Genomic DNA, 18,017 nt, shown 5'->3' on the forward strand with positions numbered 1-18,017 from the left:
GAGCCGGCCCTTGTGTCCTGTGGCATCCCTGACAGCTGTGCCATCTCTCAAAGGAAGAATTATCACAGCAGTACCCCCAGGTGCACCAAACTTTTTTGGCTGACCAATGTTCACTCCCACAAGTGCTTTCCTTGCTTGGCTGTGCTCCTTGCACGCATGACAAACATGAAGACAGAGCCCAGTGCCCTACTGGCATCGAAGGACTGTCAGAGATCTGGGGCTCGGGTGTTTTTCATCTAAAACACAAAGTGAATTTTAACAAAAATACATCAGGTCTATGTATTTTAGCAGATGCCAAGGTTTTGGATGGTCTTTTACGGCTGTTTCAGGATGTTATGAGATCTGGGTTGAGAGCACAAGCAGTGGCTCTGGTCAAGGGTATGACTGTTTACACCATTAACCACTTAACTCCAGCAAAGAGCTTCATAACATATTATTTAGCCATCACGACCTGTCTGCGGAGGGGCCCTGTGCTGACATCTGGCTCAGGCAACACCAGGTCATTCATTCTCCAGTTCTGCGCTGGAGCTGAGGAGCAAGAGTGGTCACCCTGCTGTGCCCAAGAGGCCAACAGCACCCCAGGTCTGCCTGTGCTGGCTACTGAAGGTGTGGGTTGTTGTTGGGGTGTGAGCTGGCTGCGGGTGTGTGCAAGGATGGTTGTGTCCATGGAGTGGCCTGTGGTGGTTCAGTGTGTATGAGGAAGACCGTGTGTGTGAGCGAGGACAGGCGAGGACTGTAGAGGTACTGCCTGTACATGGAGGCTGTGTGTGACAGGCGGTGTGTGCACAAGAAGGGCTTTGAGAAGTGGCAGATGTGCGTGTGTGAGGAGGTCTGTGTGCGAGTAAAGGAGTGTGTGTACGGAGAGCTGTGGGTACAGTCAGGTCTGGGTGTAGAGCTCTGTGTGCGGACAGATGCGGGAGCACAGGTGCTGCCTGAGCGTGTGTGTCAGGCTCTACCTGGGGACAGGCCCCGTGAGTGTGCGTACGTGAGAAGGGCTCAGCCTGCGTGGCGAGGGGAGCGCTGTGGCAGAGGCTGTGTCAGGACAGCCGCTCTGTGTGTGGCTGTGAGAGCAGTCCTTGTGTGGCTGTGTGTGTGTGTGTGTGTGCCCGTGTGCGGACCGGCTCTGCTCGCCCACACGCCCCGTCCCCTCCCGCCGGGCGCAGGCCGCGGAGCACCGCCCTCACACGCTGCGGGCTGGGCGCTGGGGCCGGCTCCTGCTCCTGCTCCTTCCCCCTCTCTCCCTCCCTCCTTCCCTTCCTCCCGCCGCCGGGCCCCTCTCTGCCCGGGCCCGCCGCCCCGCCCTCCGCCTCCCTCCGTCTCTCCCTTCTTGTCGGTCGGGTGGCAGCCGGCGCGGCCCCTTTAATTCCCCCGCTCCCCTCCCCCGCCCGGCCGCTTCAGCCTCCATTTTCCAGCGGATCCGGCACCTGGAGGCGGCGGCGGGAGCGGTCCGCGCCCCGCACCGGCCCCGTCCCGGGCATGGCCGCCAACATGTACCGGGTCGGAGGTAAGCGCCCACGGGGCTCCGGCCCCGCCGTGCCTCCCTCCCCTCGTTCGCTCCCGCGTGCGAGCGGCGCCTCGGGGGCCCGGCGGGCCGCGGCGGCGGGGTAGGCCCCGGGCGGGGCGGCGGCAGGCCGGGGTTCAAACGGCACCTGGGGCGGGCCGGGGCCCAGGGGCAGCCCGGGAGGGAAGGGGCTGTAGCATGGCGCGGAGCCTCCCGAGGGGCGGGCGGTGCGGGGCAGGGGCCGGGGCCTGGTGGGCTGTGGGGTGAGGGGATGCCTGGAGTGGGGTTAAACGGGGTGAAGGGCTGCCGCGGGGAGCCCTTGTGCGGACTGTGCGGCGAGAAGCAGGGCTGGACGCACGGTGTGTTTAGGGAGATGCGTGGTGCAGCGGGGGAGGCCGGGGTGAGGAGCGGGGAGCAGCCATGTGGGGCCGTGTGAGGGTGTGGAGAGATGGGGCACTCAGCGCGGGGCTGAGGGTGCGGGGGAGCTCGGGCAGACCCGGGCCTAGGGCATGGTGAGGTGGGTTAGTGGGGCTGGGGCGGTGCGGGACAGCAAGAGCCGAGAGGCCGCTGGGAAGCGGCATCGGGACGGGCACGGGGATGGGACCTGGGGTGGAGGGGCTGTTTCTGTGGGGGTCATGCGAGGTTGTAGGGGTGGGGAGCAAGGAGGAGTTGCTAAGATAAGGAGCACAAGGATGAGCAGAGACCACTGGTAGAGCAGGGAGCTGGTGTGAGGCACGTCCAGATCTTGGCCTCCTCTTCCGCACTTGCTGTTTTGTTGTATGCTTTCCCATTAGTCTTCTATTCAGGGTTGCTCTCCTGTCTAGATGTCCTTTGTTTAGACTCACGTGAAGAGGAAGGAGAGGCAACAGGCTTTGGAACTGTATTTTATGAAATATAAACTGAGGGTGGTCTGGCATGAATTTGTGCTCGGCCATTTTCCTTCATAAAAGCTGTTCTGTGGAGCTTCTTTCTCCCCAGCATGGTAGGATGTGCAGGAAGATGTTTCTGTGGGCTTCTCTCCTCTACAAAATGCGCTGTTTCTTGTGGAGTTCTGTAAAACCAGTGTAAAGTAAACAAGGAAAAAAATACAGCAAAGGTGGCCAAGCCATCCTGTCTGGCTGCTCTCCATCAACAACTTTCCGCTCTTTGGGCCTACACTTACTTTGTGCTCTGAAAAATACCGCTTCTTTTGTCATGCTTGTACTTTGTTTTCTGGTTGCACTTGGTTTTCATAGAGGAATAAGGTGTGCCTCTTGGCTGTCCTGGCTTTGTTTTGTGGGTTGCTACAAGCTGAACATATGCACATAGAGTTATGTTGGTTTGGAGATGTTGAGAGTAGAAAGACAGAAGGTCAAGATGAGTTGTGGAAATGTACAGCTTGATTCCTGGTGTGACTGGTAAAGAGAGTTGTTTCCTGGAAATTGCTGTTTGGCATTTAACGTTATAGACGCTTGTCTTGGGTGGAATGTCGTCTCTAGCATTCTACATGGCAAAATCTGTACTGTGCACCCCATGGGTGGTGGGAAGGGGCCTCTGGAGATCACTAGGCTGACCTCCTGCTAGAAGCTCGCCCATCAAAGCAGAGTGTTCAGGGCTGTGTCTAGCCTGGTTCCGAGTATCTTGTAAGAATGACGATGCCACCCTTACTTTGGGTCTTGCTGAATGTTTGGCCATGTTTATGGCAAATATTTGTTTCTCTGGATTTCCTCATGTTCCAGCTGGTGTACCTTATCCCTCATTCTATCCCTGCACATTTCTGAGAGAAGCCTGGCCCAGTCCGCACAACACCTCCAACTCGGTAGTTGCAGACAGCAGTAACATCTCCCTTAAGTCTTCTCTTTCCCAAACTGAACTAACCTGCCTCTGTCTTTTATTGAACATCCCATGCTCCAGCACCGATTGCCTCTGTGGCCTCTGCTGGCCTTCTTCCTGTATGTCACTAGTGCTGGGGAGTCCAAGTTGGACCCAGCTCTCCAATGGTCTTAGGAGTGCTCACAAGAGGGGCAGGATCCGTCCCCTCACCCTCCTGGTTGCACTTCTGCTAACACAGCAATGCTGGCTGCCCTCACTGCAAGGGTGGGCTGCTGGCTTCTGGGCAATTTGTTGTTCTACCAAGTGCCTTCCTACAGAGATGCTACGCCAACAGCATGTACTGTTGTAGGGAGTTACCCCAGTCCAGATGTGAGGCTCTGCTGTAGCTGTAGTTGAAGTTCCTGAGGTTTTTGTCAGCACGCTTTCCAGCTTGTCAAAGCCTCTCTGAATAGTAGCCCACCCTCCAGCGTGTGGTATGCTTCCCCAAGTCCCCAGACTTGTAGGCAGTGTACTCTTGTCTCTATCCAGGTAATTAAAAAACTTCTAAGCAGGGCTGGCCCCAGTATTGATCCATGTTGGGTGCCTTTCATAACCAGAGGGATGCCATTAGTAACCAGTAGTCAGGTGAAGGTTGTAGTGGCTGTTCACAGTCCTTCAAGCCTGGCATTCCAGACAGTTTTTCTGCTACCTTTATTATTCCATTATCCAGGCCACACCTCAGCACTTTGGTTCGAAGAATGTCATGGGAGGCACTAGTATGGTCTTTTACATGAAGTCAAAAGTCAAGGTGTCCAACATCCCCTGCTCTTCCCTCAGCACAGAGCCAGTCTTTTTATCCTGACAGGGGAGCCAAGTTAGTCAGGTGTAGTTTGCCTTTGGTATATCCATTTTGTCTGGTCTCAGGCACCTTCTTGTCCTTCCTGTACGGTGTCCAAGATTTGCTCAGTAAGCTTTTTGGGCAGAGGGCAAGGCAGCTGGCTAATAGCCAGGGTTACAGTACTCCATTATTGTACATATGGATGAAGTCTTGGTTTGACATATTATCAAGATTAACATATGGATGCATGCAGCTGTTCCTGTATTAGAGCTCTGTTCAGTCTGAGCCAGAGGAGTTTGTATTATTGAATTGTTTCTGACCTCTGGTGCTGGTATGTCCCACTAACGGTTTTGTGCACTGAAGTTGTGTGTGAACTCCAGGGCAGGATTAAATCCTGAATGGGATTTGTGCATAGTCATTTCATACACTTCCCACTGGAAGACAAACATTCAGCAGATAATCTGTTATTATTCTTGTGGCTGCCGAATTGGGTTGTATGAAGTCCAGGCCTAACAGCTGCCAAAAGCAGCTTGCTCACAATGGATCAATAATGCTTTTAGAGGTATGCGTTGACTCAGAAAAGATGGTTGTTGCTTTTGGCCCAATCATGAACGTCATGAATATTTGTTTTCAGAAGTCAGAGGGGTGGATTGCGCTTGTCTGAGAAAGACTGATTTATATGCATAGTTGACAGCTCTTCCAGAGGACATGGAGTGTCTTGCTCTCTTTTAATGTTGTCGTTCCTAGATAGAGGAGCTGAGGAGCCTGCACTAAGGGGGCCGAAGGTGGCATGCAAGTCTTCTCCTTTGTGTTGTGTAGCAGAGTAAGCATGCTCGGGGAGGTTGAACTGTTGTTAAGCCTCTGTGGGTAAGTTGACTGGTGGCATTGAGTTGCTTAGAGAAAGCAAGTGGTTCTCTTCTCTAACCTTCTGCAAGGTTTCAACTGGTACATTTCTGATGGGGAGAGGGTTGGTTTCCATTACAAACTGGACTCATAACCTGCACAGTTCATGGGGGGTGTGAAGCTGGTTTTAAATGTGCAAGGAAGATGCCAGGTATCAAATTCCGAAATGCAGTATGGTATCTTACTTGTTGTCCAGAAGGAAATCCTGGAGTTGCCTGTCTCCAGTGTAACAGAAATGAAGATTTTCTTAACAGCTGCTGTACAGCCATGAAATAAATGGCAGTGTGATGAGAGTGGGCTGCTCCTGCTTGGAAGGAGCTGGTGGGCTGGCCTGCCGCTTCATGGAGCGGCCTGGCAGTCTGCATGATCACAGACCGTATGGGAATGTTGGATAAACACCAGATCTGAGAAGCTTGGGACCTCTGAGCTGGAATTTGGGGCCTCTGATGAAAAAATGCATGTGGGAGAGAGATGTTCATTGTTCTAGCTAGTGCCAGGCTCCCCTTTCAGGAGTGTGCTGTGTCAGCTGCCTGGAAGAGAACAGGTCATCTCCTATCAAGAGACTTTCCAACAGCTATTCTGTCTCCACCTTCTCTGGGAGAGTTTAATTGTACCATGAGTATTTCTTTAGTGGCAGTAATTGATTGAGCCCCACTGCAGGTTTGTGCCCCTATGACTTTCCCCTGATTCAGTGAAACAATGATTTTTGCATTTCCATCTTGCACTGATTTGAGGAACTTAAATTTTTTTACCTTCCCTCCTCCTCACTCTTTGTTTTTTCCTGGATTATTTTTAATCTGCATCAGCTACCCGATCTGGTTCACTGTGGGACTGTGTGAACAGCTGAATGGGCTCAGTGGGAGTTCTGGGAACAAGGGGATGGGGAAAGAAAGGAGAGGAAGGATGGAGGAAGAACTACTGAAGCCAGCACTTTTGCTAAGACAAGTGTCAGTTTATGCTTTTAGATGAAAAGCCTTTTACATGTTTTTGACTTGTAAGAGTTACCCTCTTGTTTGAGAGTGTTCTCAGCTACAAAATTATCACAGCTTTTGAGTTGTATATGGCATTAGGAGATGTGATCACAGGTCAGTCATGCACATACGTATTAGCTGCATCTAACATGTTTAAAGCAGATGACCCCACAGTGCCTGGCACAGGTACCTAAGATTCCCAGCAGTGTTCTTCCAGTGCTCTGGCGACTGAAGCTCCACAACTTACTAGGTGGTGTTATTCTTGCTGACTAGATCAGACCTGGTGTCTCTTCCTGTGTGTGCTGCAGTCATACTTCTCATTGCAGCGTAGCCAGCCCCAGAGTTTTTAAGAATGGCAGGATGCATCACCTCTCTGTTGCTACAGGGTGTTATTAATGTGTGGCTGAGGACCATGATTTGACCTGCCCCCATCCTGTTATGTATCCCCTTTTGGCATCCAGACTCTCATGGCATCATAGGTCTCTTGACATCCAAACTGCTGCCAGAGAACTGTGAGCAGATGGGTGCATTGGCCCTCTTAGCATCACAGTGATGTCAACAACAGTCTTCTCTGCTTTTCCTGATGAAGAACTGAAGTACAAACTTTCTAAGGAAGCTCACATGGAAGCATGTTGTTGAGTCCAGATCTGGAGCCTGTAATTCGGATTATTTAACTTCAGGGCATGTGTAAACCCTCTCCTTGCTTTGTTATCAGGGTGGATGTATTTTGGGTTGGAAGAGGTGTGGTACTGTGGGATAATTCTGTTTTGGTTGTGTTTGATGGTAGTGTTTTTTTTATTAGTAGTACTATTTTTATTTTTTTTTTGTTAACTTTCAGCTGAAGGAGCGGTATTTGAAGGTAACCTGAGCTGAGAGTGGGTTTAGTGGAGAGAGGTATTAAATAACCAGTAAAGGTAATAAAAATGAGAGTTTTTTCTTGCAACTTACTAATACCTTTATGTAGTCATTTGCCCTGATAAATTTAGGACAACTTTTAGCTTATCATCTTTCAGCAACAGCCAGGTAGTGGGTTTCTTAATCTTTTCCTTTCATTGTAGTTACGCAAGTTTATCTTGCGTTTTACAGTTTTCCTTTCCTTCCCCCGCTCGTCTGTATTGGACTGCTTCAGCATTCATTAGTCTTTAATTGGGAAATGCTGCATAGTGGGGAGTGTGTTGTCAGCCAGCTCAGGTGTGTTTGGGGGCTAGACCTGTAACTATGGTATTGATGCACCTTCTGTGGATTTGTAATAGCTCTCAAGCTGTTTGCAGCTGGCAAAATGGAGAGAAAGCACTAAGCTTGCTTCTGCCAGAGGCAGGAAAGGGTGATGCTCACCTACTGCCTCTTCTCACTTTCCTTGGCTGCCTCTTTGGCCACACTGGTGTCACTGGCCGTTTAGAAGGTCTACTGAGCAATCGGGACAGTTTTCTGCTGGGTTAGTGAGTTTAAGCAGGGTGGCTGGTGGGGGGGCTGGGATGGGGGCACAGCCTGCACTGCGCGTGGGGGGCTGGCAGTGGTTTGGTGGGCCTGCACCCTGTTGGCAGCCTTCGGAGCCCAACCGGACATCTTTGTGTATTTTGCCTTTCAGTGATGGTGAATAAAAGACACTTGATAAGAAATTGTGGAAAAGGGACTTTTAAACTCTTTAAGGATCTTCTTTTGTTTAACTATTGAGATTTTTGGGTGAATGGGAGAGATTGTCCTTTCTTTCACTAGCTGTTTTTCTGGCAACTTCTGATGTTTAAGCATCCTAACTTTAAATAACTATAGAGTCTTAATGTCTCTTGAAGTATGGATATGAACTGTTGGAGGTCACCTCCTCCTAGTTCTGCACGTCTTCTGGCAACAAGTCATCTGTTAAGTCAGTGTTTTTTCTGCACCAAGCCAGGAGTTTTTACACCATGTCTTACTGCTTTGCCAGATCATTATTTTTTAAATCCTCAAATAGGTAAGTTACCAAGCCTCTGGCTGTTTTGCCTGCATTTCCCATGAGGTTTAGATAACTGGAACTGTTGGGAAAGCTGCTCTTACAAGATATTACAGTTCTAGGTCTTTATTATCTCAGAGCTCACTGCTGTAGATATAATATACAAAGAGGCCCTGCTTCAGAGCGTTACTTAGAATTGTTATGATTCCTCCTCTTCTCTTTACTTGTAAAACCAAATTTAGAAGGACCAGTGAAGGACCTCCAAATCACCAGTGAAGCCTTAAGGCAGTGTGGCCCAGCCCAGAAAGAAGCATGCACATGTTCTCCTTTCCCAGTTCTTTGGCTGGATCATCTTTAGGAAGGAGAATTATTGCTGAGGCAATTTTTACTTGACATTGATCAATGAAGTAAAGCGAAGAAGTTAGTTGGCAGCTTTAAAGTGAGTTTGCAAGTGAAAGAAAAAATGTAGGCTTCTCCAGTCTTTTACATGTGTGCTACTCGCAAGCTGTTTAGCCTTCCTAGCACCTTGGATTTCACAGCTCTGGTTCTGTGCGGTGCCAGATCACCAATCCTGATCTGTGGCGAATGTGGCTCATGGTAACGTTTCTGTTAAATTGCTCATGATGTGCTCTAGTTAATTTGGGGACTTCATGCCTTTATGCAAGATGTAGGAGGACAGACGATACTTGACTAAGCATAAAGTTAGTGTGTTGTGAGCAGATGATGCCTGATTTAGCACAGAGCTTGTCCTTACAGAGTTAAGTTGTCAACATCTGAGCAGATTTGAACCAGCCAAGTGAGACTGTTTCTGTGGATGTTTCTTTAGGTAGAGGTGTAGATGTAAGGTGCGTCTGCTTGCAGGCACTGGTTACTGTCCTCACGTTGTTTCCTTAGCTGGGCTTAACACAGCTCAGTGTGGTTGTGCAGTGAAGCACATCAGGGAAGTGGTTTGGTTGGGAGACAGTTTTTTTGACTGGGGTGTGTTCCTAGTCAGGTTTCCCATGTGTGTGCCTGTCTCCTCCATCCATGGAGAAGATGTCACAACTTGAGGGGGTGGTATGAGAGGGCGGGGGATGAATCAGCCTCACTGGCACTCTTGTTTGAAGAAACATCTGCAAAACTATGGCAGGAATTTATACTTCATCCATGTTTTAAATTGTGAAGTCATGATAGTTTTGATCTGGCACTGAAACTCCTAACTCTGGACTTAATATACTGTCATACCATGGCCCAAGAAATTAATTCACGTTGACTAGTGAAGTGGAACATTGTACTTAAACCAACCAGCCCAAAGGAAAAAGAACAAACCAACAACTTTTTTGTTGTTGTTTAGTTTGCTTTGCAACTCTTTGAGGTATTTGCAGGGAAAATGAAGCTGGTTTCTCTTCATCTGCGATGTTGCCTAGATATCTTGTGGAAAAATAATGTTTTTCTTATCTGTCCTTAGCAATGAAAATTGCAATGGAGCAGGCTGTTCTCTTGGCTGCTAGAGAAGACTTTTAGGGTGCAGTTTGAGAATATTCCTCCCCTATGTCTGTTCCCTCTCGCCCCCGTGATTTAAGAAGTTCTCTTCTTACCAGTTTCTCTGTCTGCTCAAGTGTTTCTGTGTTTCTTCTGTAAATCAGACAATCCTGGTCTTCCTAACAGCCCACCTTAGGGGAAAGGTTTTTGTTTTTTTTAAGAACTGTATGGACTGTTTCCATGGGCTGATTCATGGTATTGTCCCACAAAGAGTTGTACTGGTGCAGCTGAAATTACGTACACTTACAACTTTGCTATGGCACAAAATGTTTGTATAGCTGCATTCTTGGGTGTTGAAGTGGCAGAAGAAGAGCTGTGTGTTGAGAGGTCTTTGAATCATGCTTAGATAGCCCATGTAAAGCAGAGAATAAAAAAATGGTTCTCCAGGAATATTTCTTTTATGCTTGTCCTACAGGAAGCTTGAGGGAGGTGACTTAGTGAACCTAAAGGGTCAGAGCCACATGCAAATGTGCCTCGCTTACAGCTGAGGTATTGGGAGTGGATTAATTGAAATGGGTTTCCTTGTACTGCAGTAATTGATTTCTAGCTGTAGAATTGCTTCTTTTTCCTCAGGGTAGTACTTTAGAAGCTTAATTTTGTTTCCAGGATTCTCACAAATTCTCTTTTCAAGTCTTGTTTGTACACAGTCTCCCTACCTTTCCTTTAAGCTGGCATCACTAATAACAGTTACTTCAGTGTGGCATAGTTCTTGTCTAACAAGAGTAACCCATGAAGTACAGCTGACACCCATCACCTCTTCTTCACAAGAACTAGGAGGTTACTGTTCTTCAGTTTTTTCCACAGATCTTCTGCAGCTGAAAACAGCTAACAGGGCTGTGAGGAACAGAAAAAAGGATGTTAAATTTGTCTAAAATTCGTGTTTTCTTCCATGGTGTGGTTCTTCCCCTTCTCTTCCAACTCCTTTGTAATTTTACACTTTTACTAGGAAAGATACTGTATGTATGAAATGCAGTGTCTCATCCAAAGCTGAGATCTTGACTCCCTAGATTGTTGCTGCTAGACAGAATACCTGCCTTCTTCCCCAGCGTACATGGGAACATACTTTGTCATAATGAGTCCGATAAGAAGTTAATCGAGCCCAAGACGTGCCTTGAACAGAACTGACAAAAGAGGTGTTGGGAGGTTCATAAGAAAGCAAGCTCTTTTGATAATCCCCCCAAACACTGTGGGATCTCCAGTGATTTGCTTTAAAATCTAGTCTGTTAATTGTTTCTGAAGTGGGAACCATTTCATATCTCTAATTGTCTGTCTTACTGTCTCACTTTCTCTTGTAGTTATAGTATCTATGTTTTTAAGATAGGGAACAGTGATCAGAACTTAATTATCTTTGAGACTTCTGTCCCTGAAATGTTTTAAACAAAGGGTTCAGGCGTTAATAGGGAAGAACTAATGGATGGATAATGGAGTTCCATAAACCCTGTTTCACTAAGAATCGGGAAGAAAAATTATATGAGGTAGCTGGACAGGAATTTTTCTTCCCCCTTTGACATGACAGAAAACAAAGAACAGAAGACGTTTGGGAAGTTCCAAATCACGTAATGTTTCAGAGTTTGAACTGGATCAAGCAGCTGTTAGGTTGCCCAAGCAAATTGCATGTCATTAACTTAGATGGGTTTTTTTTTGCTCCAGAAGGATAAAGAATATTTCTTAGCTTGAGTAGAGTTCTGTGTAGTAGACCTTTGAGGTTTTGTTTGTAACCATTCCAGCTTATTCATAGGTTTGGTGTGGCGTTTTTGTTTTGTTGTTTTGGTTTGGTAGATTTTTCTTGTAGTATCTCTTCCTGTGTGAGTAAAGCTTACACTGATGAAAGTTTGTGTCAGCATTTTTGTAGGTCTGTGCGTAGTCTGTAGTCCTGTTACATGGACTTTGCTGTGAGTTGCGTCTACTTCAGGGCTGTGGTTTGAGGAATATTGAACCTGGATTTTTGGAGGCAAGTCAGAAAATGATATGTAGGTTTCATCTCAAAACAGCCAAGTTGTTTCGGCTGCCCCTTTCTAGGTACAAGTTCTATACATTTACAAGAAAATAAAATCTGAACATTCCGTTTACCATATGAATGTGTAGATAATCCTTGATCAAGGATTAAAAAAAGAGCAAAGCTAGCTTGAATTAACTGAGGTACCTCAACCTGCCCTCACAAAATTTTAACGATGGTTTGCTGTTAACTGCATGGAGATTTCTGCAGGAGACAGTGCTTGCTTTTGCTATGTCCCTCACCAAGTGGCTGTAGGAATTGCAGATGCTGTGTGCTTGGCTTGTTGTTCATTTCCACTCCTTTTTTAAGGAGCTGAGTAGCGGTAGGGGTGTGTTGCCCATAGCATAGCAAGCTGAGGACAGGGCAGCATGTATCCTGTCTGTACATAGCCACAGATATTGCTGTCTAGTAAATACAAGTTTAACTTGTGCTGACAGTGTATTTTTAATACCTTTGATCTGTGAAATTGTAAATACCTGGTTCATGTATACCACCATGTGTATTGGACCTCATAGCAACAGAAACAACTGTTTCAGTTTTGCATTTCTGGTAATGAAAATACTGTGCTGGTAAGGCTTTCTTTCTTGAAACTCTATCTGTTCTGTAGCTAAACATTTCATCAGGTGACATCTGCTGTGGATGGTGGTGTGCTCTGAACAGCCAGAAGGCAATGGGACCTGGGTCTGCCAGGTGAGAGTGCTTGACTTCTAGGCCGAAGGCAGTGTAACCCCTCCAGCTTCCTTTTACGCAAGAACGTAGTAGATCAGGAGGGATTGTATTATCCAAAATGTAAAGTGATTGACAGATTCAGGACCAAGCTACTGAATAATTTGAAAACTGGAGCTTGCTGAAAGAAACTGGCCCAGAGTTGAATTGGAAACCCAGAGTATGAGGTGACATGTATTTTCCGTAAGAGAAGTCATAAAGTAGGCAGGTCATCTTAAGTTTATGCACTCTCTTGATGCTTATCTTTAATTCAGAGCAGCAACTTTGTGGTTTGGGCAGGGGAAATACTTGCAACTGTGAAGTTGCTTCTTTATCACGTCTGGAAATGCACATTCTGCCCAAAAGTGGTAGTGAGCGTGGGAAGGGGAAGGCTTCAGCCTTCCTTGTGTCCCAGGTACATCCATAGGCTGATGCTGTATGCACTGCGTAGGACTTTCTGGAGGTAAGGTGGGGAGTATTCAGCATGGTCGGTCCTCAGCATTTGTAGCTTGAAAGGCAGATGTAAGTTGGGAAGGATAAAAATACTTTTGGGCATTTTTGCAGCTTGATTGCCTAAAAGCCCATAAGGTTATTAGGTAGCTCAGACATGTCTAATCTTCTAAACATATGACCTCCAGACAGTGTTCTTTCTTTTGTGGTACCCCCTCCTGATTTTCTTTTCCATGGACCGACGTAGACTTAATCAACGGCTTGAAGAGGGCAGAAGGGAAGCTTTTTTGCAGTGATGTCTTAAAAGGATACGAGAGCAAACCAAAAGTTTGTTTACTGCTAATTGAGAACAATTGTTTTACTGTAGGCTGTCATTCTGTTGCAAGTGTGCTCCTTTCAGTGTGTTCCAGCAGTTCAGTACCTGTGTAATACAGCATCACGTTCTAGTAAGTTACACATTTTTCTCAACTTGAGGAAAAAAAAATAGTATGAGATATAAAGGGTTTTGGGGTAGATTTATGTATGGAGGTACTTCTACTCTATAGTAGTGTAGGCAAAAGGAAGAAAAACATCTTGAGTTTTGGTCAGAAGGTTAGGATATGTGTGATGATCCCTACTATCTTATGGTATTGCCACGATCCTCAGTCATTGTTTTAGCCTTATCACAGGATAATTCTGTAGTGTGCATGAGTGATGCTGTTAATTACAGTGATGTGGATGCATGGCTGATTAAGTCAGGGACTCTGAGTTTAAGCTGCAAGCTGTTGTGAAGGTATGGGATTGAATTGCCAGCCTGAGCCAACCTTTGTTCAGGCAGTTTGGTGGTAAGGGGTGAGCTTCATGTGTTTTATGGTGGTTGTGGTTTGTAAGGACACACACTGTGCTTGTGGGCTGCGGAGTGGATAGGCTAGTCCTTTTCTTCAATTGTGTAAGTAGGAAAGCAAATAGATTAGCAAGGATTGCCAACTGAAGGGTCTGACTTGCTTTGCTTGTTATGAGGCTCTACTTTTCTGTCCCTAGACCTTGTATTTCGTTTTAGTGTACTCTTTCCTTCCTGTTCTGTGGCAAGAGCTGAGATGGGTTTCTTCCTGCTGTTTAGAGATCTGTTAGTTTTGTCTCTTTCCCTATCCTCTGTTTTAGCCTAGAGCACAAAGACTCAGGCACTTGTGCGCATACAGGATGTCCCCCATTGTAAACTGGGTTGCTGGGACACTGTAGAGGGTTTCTGTTACCCAGTGTATCTGTGTGTGTAGGCAGTTGTAGCTACTGTCCTGAAAGCAAAAGTAATAGTATTAGCTGGGTAGGCATTATGAGAAGGATGCTCTTCCATGGTATGGGGAGGAAGTTGGAAATGAAAGGGAACTGCAGCTCATGGGGAGAGGAGGTATTTTGGAGTGTAGGGGTCAGTGGAGCATGGTTTAGGCATCCTTTAAACCTGGTGTGCAGGAAGCCAACCTTCATGTTTTTTGTTTCTTGTGGAATAATTTTTAGAGTGCTCTCCCCTGCTAAGGCATCATTTTGGAGAGCGGTTTGTTGAACTTGAAATTTCCTTGTTACATGTGTGGAACAGTGAGTAATTCAAGCATTTCTCTGTGCAGGGTCGCATTTTAATTTTAGTTAAAGTATTTAAAATCTCTGTGAAAAATGCAAATTACTCCCCTCTGATCTGCTCGCATTCTGGTTTATGTGATTTGCAGGGCACTCTGCATTACTTGCAGAGAGGAAGAAACTCTTTTCCAGGTAATTTGAGTAACAGGAAATAGGTCTTCATGAGTTGCATAGCTACTGGTGGTACACTTAACATAGTTGTGGCATTAGTCTAAAACGTGGATGAGATGTACTAGGCTGTGCATTTGTGACATGATGAAGTCATCAGGCATTGGTCTAAGTATGCACCTCCACACTGTCATGTGTCAGCTCTTGAAGCATCCCGTGGGACAGCTTCGGTTCTGCAGTGAGCAGTTGGCTGTTTTGTGTGAGCATTGTTTGCAGTTGCTGATCATGGAATGCGGGTTTGGGGTGTTCCTCTGCTGAGCAAAACAAGTATTTTGGGGGGTTTATTATTCAAAACTGTTGGATGCCACTGTGAGCTGTTTTTTGGAAACCATTCATCTGTGATAAGCTTTCTTTAAATCCATGCCAGATTCTACAATCAATAAGTGTTACATGAAAAATGGATTTTATGTTCACTTGGGGTAGAAAATATGTCTGTGAGAATATATGCACATATATGCATGCAAAAAAAAGTTCTTAGTCGCCTGAAATCCATAGAATTGACAAGATTGTATTTTCAAGGAAGAGATTGACATTTCCTTTTAACTTTTAGTCACAGTGTTCACAAATGTAAGATTTTTGCATCAGCCTCATCCGAACTACCTGAGGTGAGGGTTAGCAGGTTGTCTTGGGAGTAATGAGAGGGCTGGAGGGAAAGAACTCATCCTTTCTTCAGGTGGTGGAGCCTTGAGAAGTGGCCAGTGAGCATGGAAGTACCTCAAAGCTTCCATATCCTCCACTGCAGTTCCTTTGTTGTGTCATGGATGGTTCTGTTGTGAGGGAAAAAGATATCCCTTTACTCTGCAGATCTGTAAATTGCTTAATGCCCGTCGTTGTTTCAGCCAGCAGTTGTTGTTGCTGATGTTGCACAGTATCTGTTTGGGTTTGGGACTTCTGGTAGAGTTGGTCATAGTAATGTTGTTTTCCGTTTGGTGCTTGGGAGTGGAAATTTAGGATCTGGTTACTTGGGTTATTTAACCATTTCCGGTAACTTTGTTTTCTACAAACCAGGTGTCCAATCTGAATTCCTTAGATGAGACCATTTTCCAGTCTAAAGCCTGCAGGGAAGTGACATTTAGAAAGACCCAACTCTGGGAGTTGGAATGGAAGTTGTGGAGTCACTCACATGCATGTTAGTGTGCATGAAGATGGCTGATGATCAGTCTGAGAAGTGTGGACAACTGAATGCCCAAAAATTATACATATATAAAAACAAGCGAGTGCTTCTATGCCTTATTAGCCCTGGTTACAGTATGCATGGTTAGATGACTCCAGGTGTGCACTGTTTGAGGATTGGCATCACACAGCCTTGTCACTCACAACTTCAAGACCGTGTTGAGACTTCATTGCAAGGTATCCTTGCAACTCGTGGCACGTGACATAGGTTTTGGGAAGACAAGAGCTTTGAAGCTTTTTTATCGCTCTTGGGATTGTATCCCCTGGGATTCTCAACTGGTGACCTGTCTCCCAAGGCACGCCATCCCTGCTGAGGGAACATGAAGACACTTGAGTTGTTGGCAGGTCGTGCAAGCTGCAGTTCCTTCTATGTCACCGGGCCAGCGGTCCCTGTTGTGCTCTTGTGTCTCATAGCGGGTAGCTTGGCATGTTAACTCCAGAGACACCTGTAGATAACAGGAGCTAAAGCAGTAGTCTCAGATCGATGTCAGGAGCTTGAGCAGCTTGACCTGAGGAATTTGAAGGGCTTCTGCAGGATGTGAAGGGTGAATACTCTGTACCTCCTTGGACACCCTGAGGATAAGAGGGGAATGGTTAACTCATGGTGCAGCTCTTCAGGAACAGGGATCTCCTCCTTCCTCTGAGCTGGGGAGTTGGTAAGAATATCTCTGATACTGACTGCCCTTTTAACAAACATTTTGAGGAGATTTATGCTAACAGTGTTAGTAGTTGTCTCTGTTTACAAAAGGCGAGCACTGCTAAAAACCCATTCATTGTTGGAGCATCATGCTGATGTCTTCATTGCAGAAGATTATCTGAGTCATGCCCAGGGGCTGTGGGTCTTTCCACTGTGTTCTGACTCCAAATAATAATGGGCTGGGAAATCTGAAGGGAAATAGTCTTGAATTTAGTAAATAGTCTTGAAGGAACCGTTGTTAGATCTGTATGCGAGGATGTGTGGCTGCAGCAGGGAGGTGAATTCAGCCCTCTTTTTTTGCCTCTCTTAAGGCTTAGGGTTTGGCTTCTGAAGTAAGTGTAAATGACCAGGAAGTAGAGAGAAAGATAAAGGAGAAAGAAAGAATAAAACTGTTTGTACTCTAAGTAAATGGACAATATGTGTAAAATGTGTAATATGTGTTGGAGTGGAAAGGGAAAGACCACGTGTATTGCTGGTGAGAAGTGGTTGGATTTTGATAAGAAGAGGAAGCAAGTAAAGACAACAGTGTGATCAAAGTGGAAACAATCAGAGAGAGAATGAAGATCATATGATTTGCTTTCAAGGCTGATGCTAGAGTATTTTTTTTTTTCCCCTGAAAGTGAGTTTATTGCCTTCAGATTGCACTAATAAATGTTCCTTATACTGGCGTGGGGGTTATATTTCCTTTCTTAAAATCCTGGATTTGGTAGGAACATTTGAAATACTGGTTGTGCCAAGAAATGAATTTGCTGTGATGTCTCTTAACAGGTATGCATAGGAGGTTTTGATTCAATTTTTTTAGCAGTTCATATTTTAAAGAGCTTTTTTTTTTTCTTTTTGTCAGATTATGTCTACTTTGAGAATTCTTCAAGTAACCCATATTTGATACGAAGAATAGAAGAGCTCAATAAGGTAAACAAGTTTTTCCATCAAGTCTTTGAAGTTAATTGAATTTATGATCTGTTTGATTTGATTAAAATCAAACCAATTCTTTAGCAGTTCTCTGGTAATTAGGAGCTTAAAAATACTTTTGTTCTAATAATTTTCTGGAATGCTTTGAGACCTGCTGGATTGTTCTCCTTTGGTATGAAAGGACTGCATGTCAGCAGTAGGTCATTCTCAAGGTGGTTATGCCCACCTGTAGGGCAGGAAATTTCTACAGTTCTTCAATCCTGTGCCAGGATCATGTGATATGAAGATAATAGTTTGCCTAGAGGATGGAGAGTTTTGTAATTTGATCTTTCTTGGGGAGCCTTGTTCCACAGGAAAGTTGGGAGCTATTATCTGCTTCCTCAGACTTTGTCTTTGCTGGTTGTCTTTGGGCCAGTGTATCATTTCATCTGCCAGATTTCCTTTTTATTGTATCTAAAAGGGAAGCATGGTAGTTTGTGTGTGGGAAGCCAGCTGAAGTCCTCGATGCTGAAATCTTACCTATATAAGGGGTGGGAGAGAGTGTTCTGGAGTTTTTAGCGGTATGCTAAACATGCTGCTTTCTGAGGTTTAGTACCAGTGTATCAACTGCAGCCTCTCCGCGCCCCCAAAGGAATATGACATCGCTGTTTTGGATTTAAATTAACTGACTAAAATTAGATCTTTTTCTTCAGCCACCAGTGAAGGAAAACCAGGTCTTTCTAAACCAGCTATTTGGAAGAGAAAATGCATCAATATAATGACAAAGAATGTGAAGGCTAGAATATTCTTGTAGCCCCTCCTTTTTATTGGAGGTCTTTCACAGAAATACTTCTGTCTCTCCTCCATTAATGAAGCA

At 45.7% G+C, this 18,017-nt stretch overlaps 1 protein-coding gene across 6 annotated transcripts in view; it reads left to right on the top strand.

The window, feature by feature from the left end:
* The first annotated feature begins 1,301 nt into the window (after positions 1-1,301).
* Positions 1,302-18,017, top strand: part of MTA1 (metastasis associated 1) — an 81,036-nt gene continuing 64,320 nt past the window's right edge. For 3 of the 6 annotated variants that reach the window (XM_062616238.1, XM_062616240.1, XM_062616241.1), the window contains exons 1-2: positions 16,823-16,868; positions 17,094-17,161. In XM_062616238.1, coding sequence (XP_062472222.1) covers positions 16,838-16,868; positions 17,094-17,161 — 99 coding nt within the window. In that variant the 5' untranslated portion in view covers positions 16,823-16,837. Of the gene's footprint in view, positions 1,505-16,716; positions 16,869-17,093; positions 17,162-18,017 lie in introns of those variants that run through there. The other 3 variants (XM_062616239.1, XM_062616243.1, XM_062616242.1) reach the window with 3 other exon arrangements.

This window comes from Pezoporus occidentalis, unplaced genomic scaffold, assembly GCF_034315485.1.
Source record: "Pezoporus occidentalis ecotype Australia unplaced genomic scaffold, CSIRO_AGI_Poc_V1 ctg189, whole genome shotgun sequence".
NCBI lineage: Eukaryota > Metazoa > Chordata > Aves > Psittaciformes > Psittacidae > Pezoporus > Pezoporus occidentalis.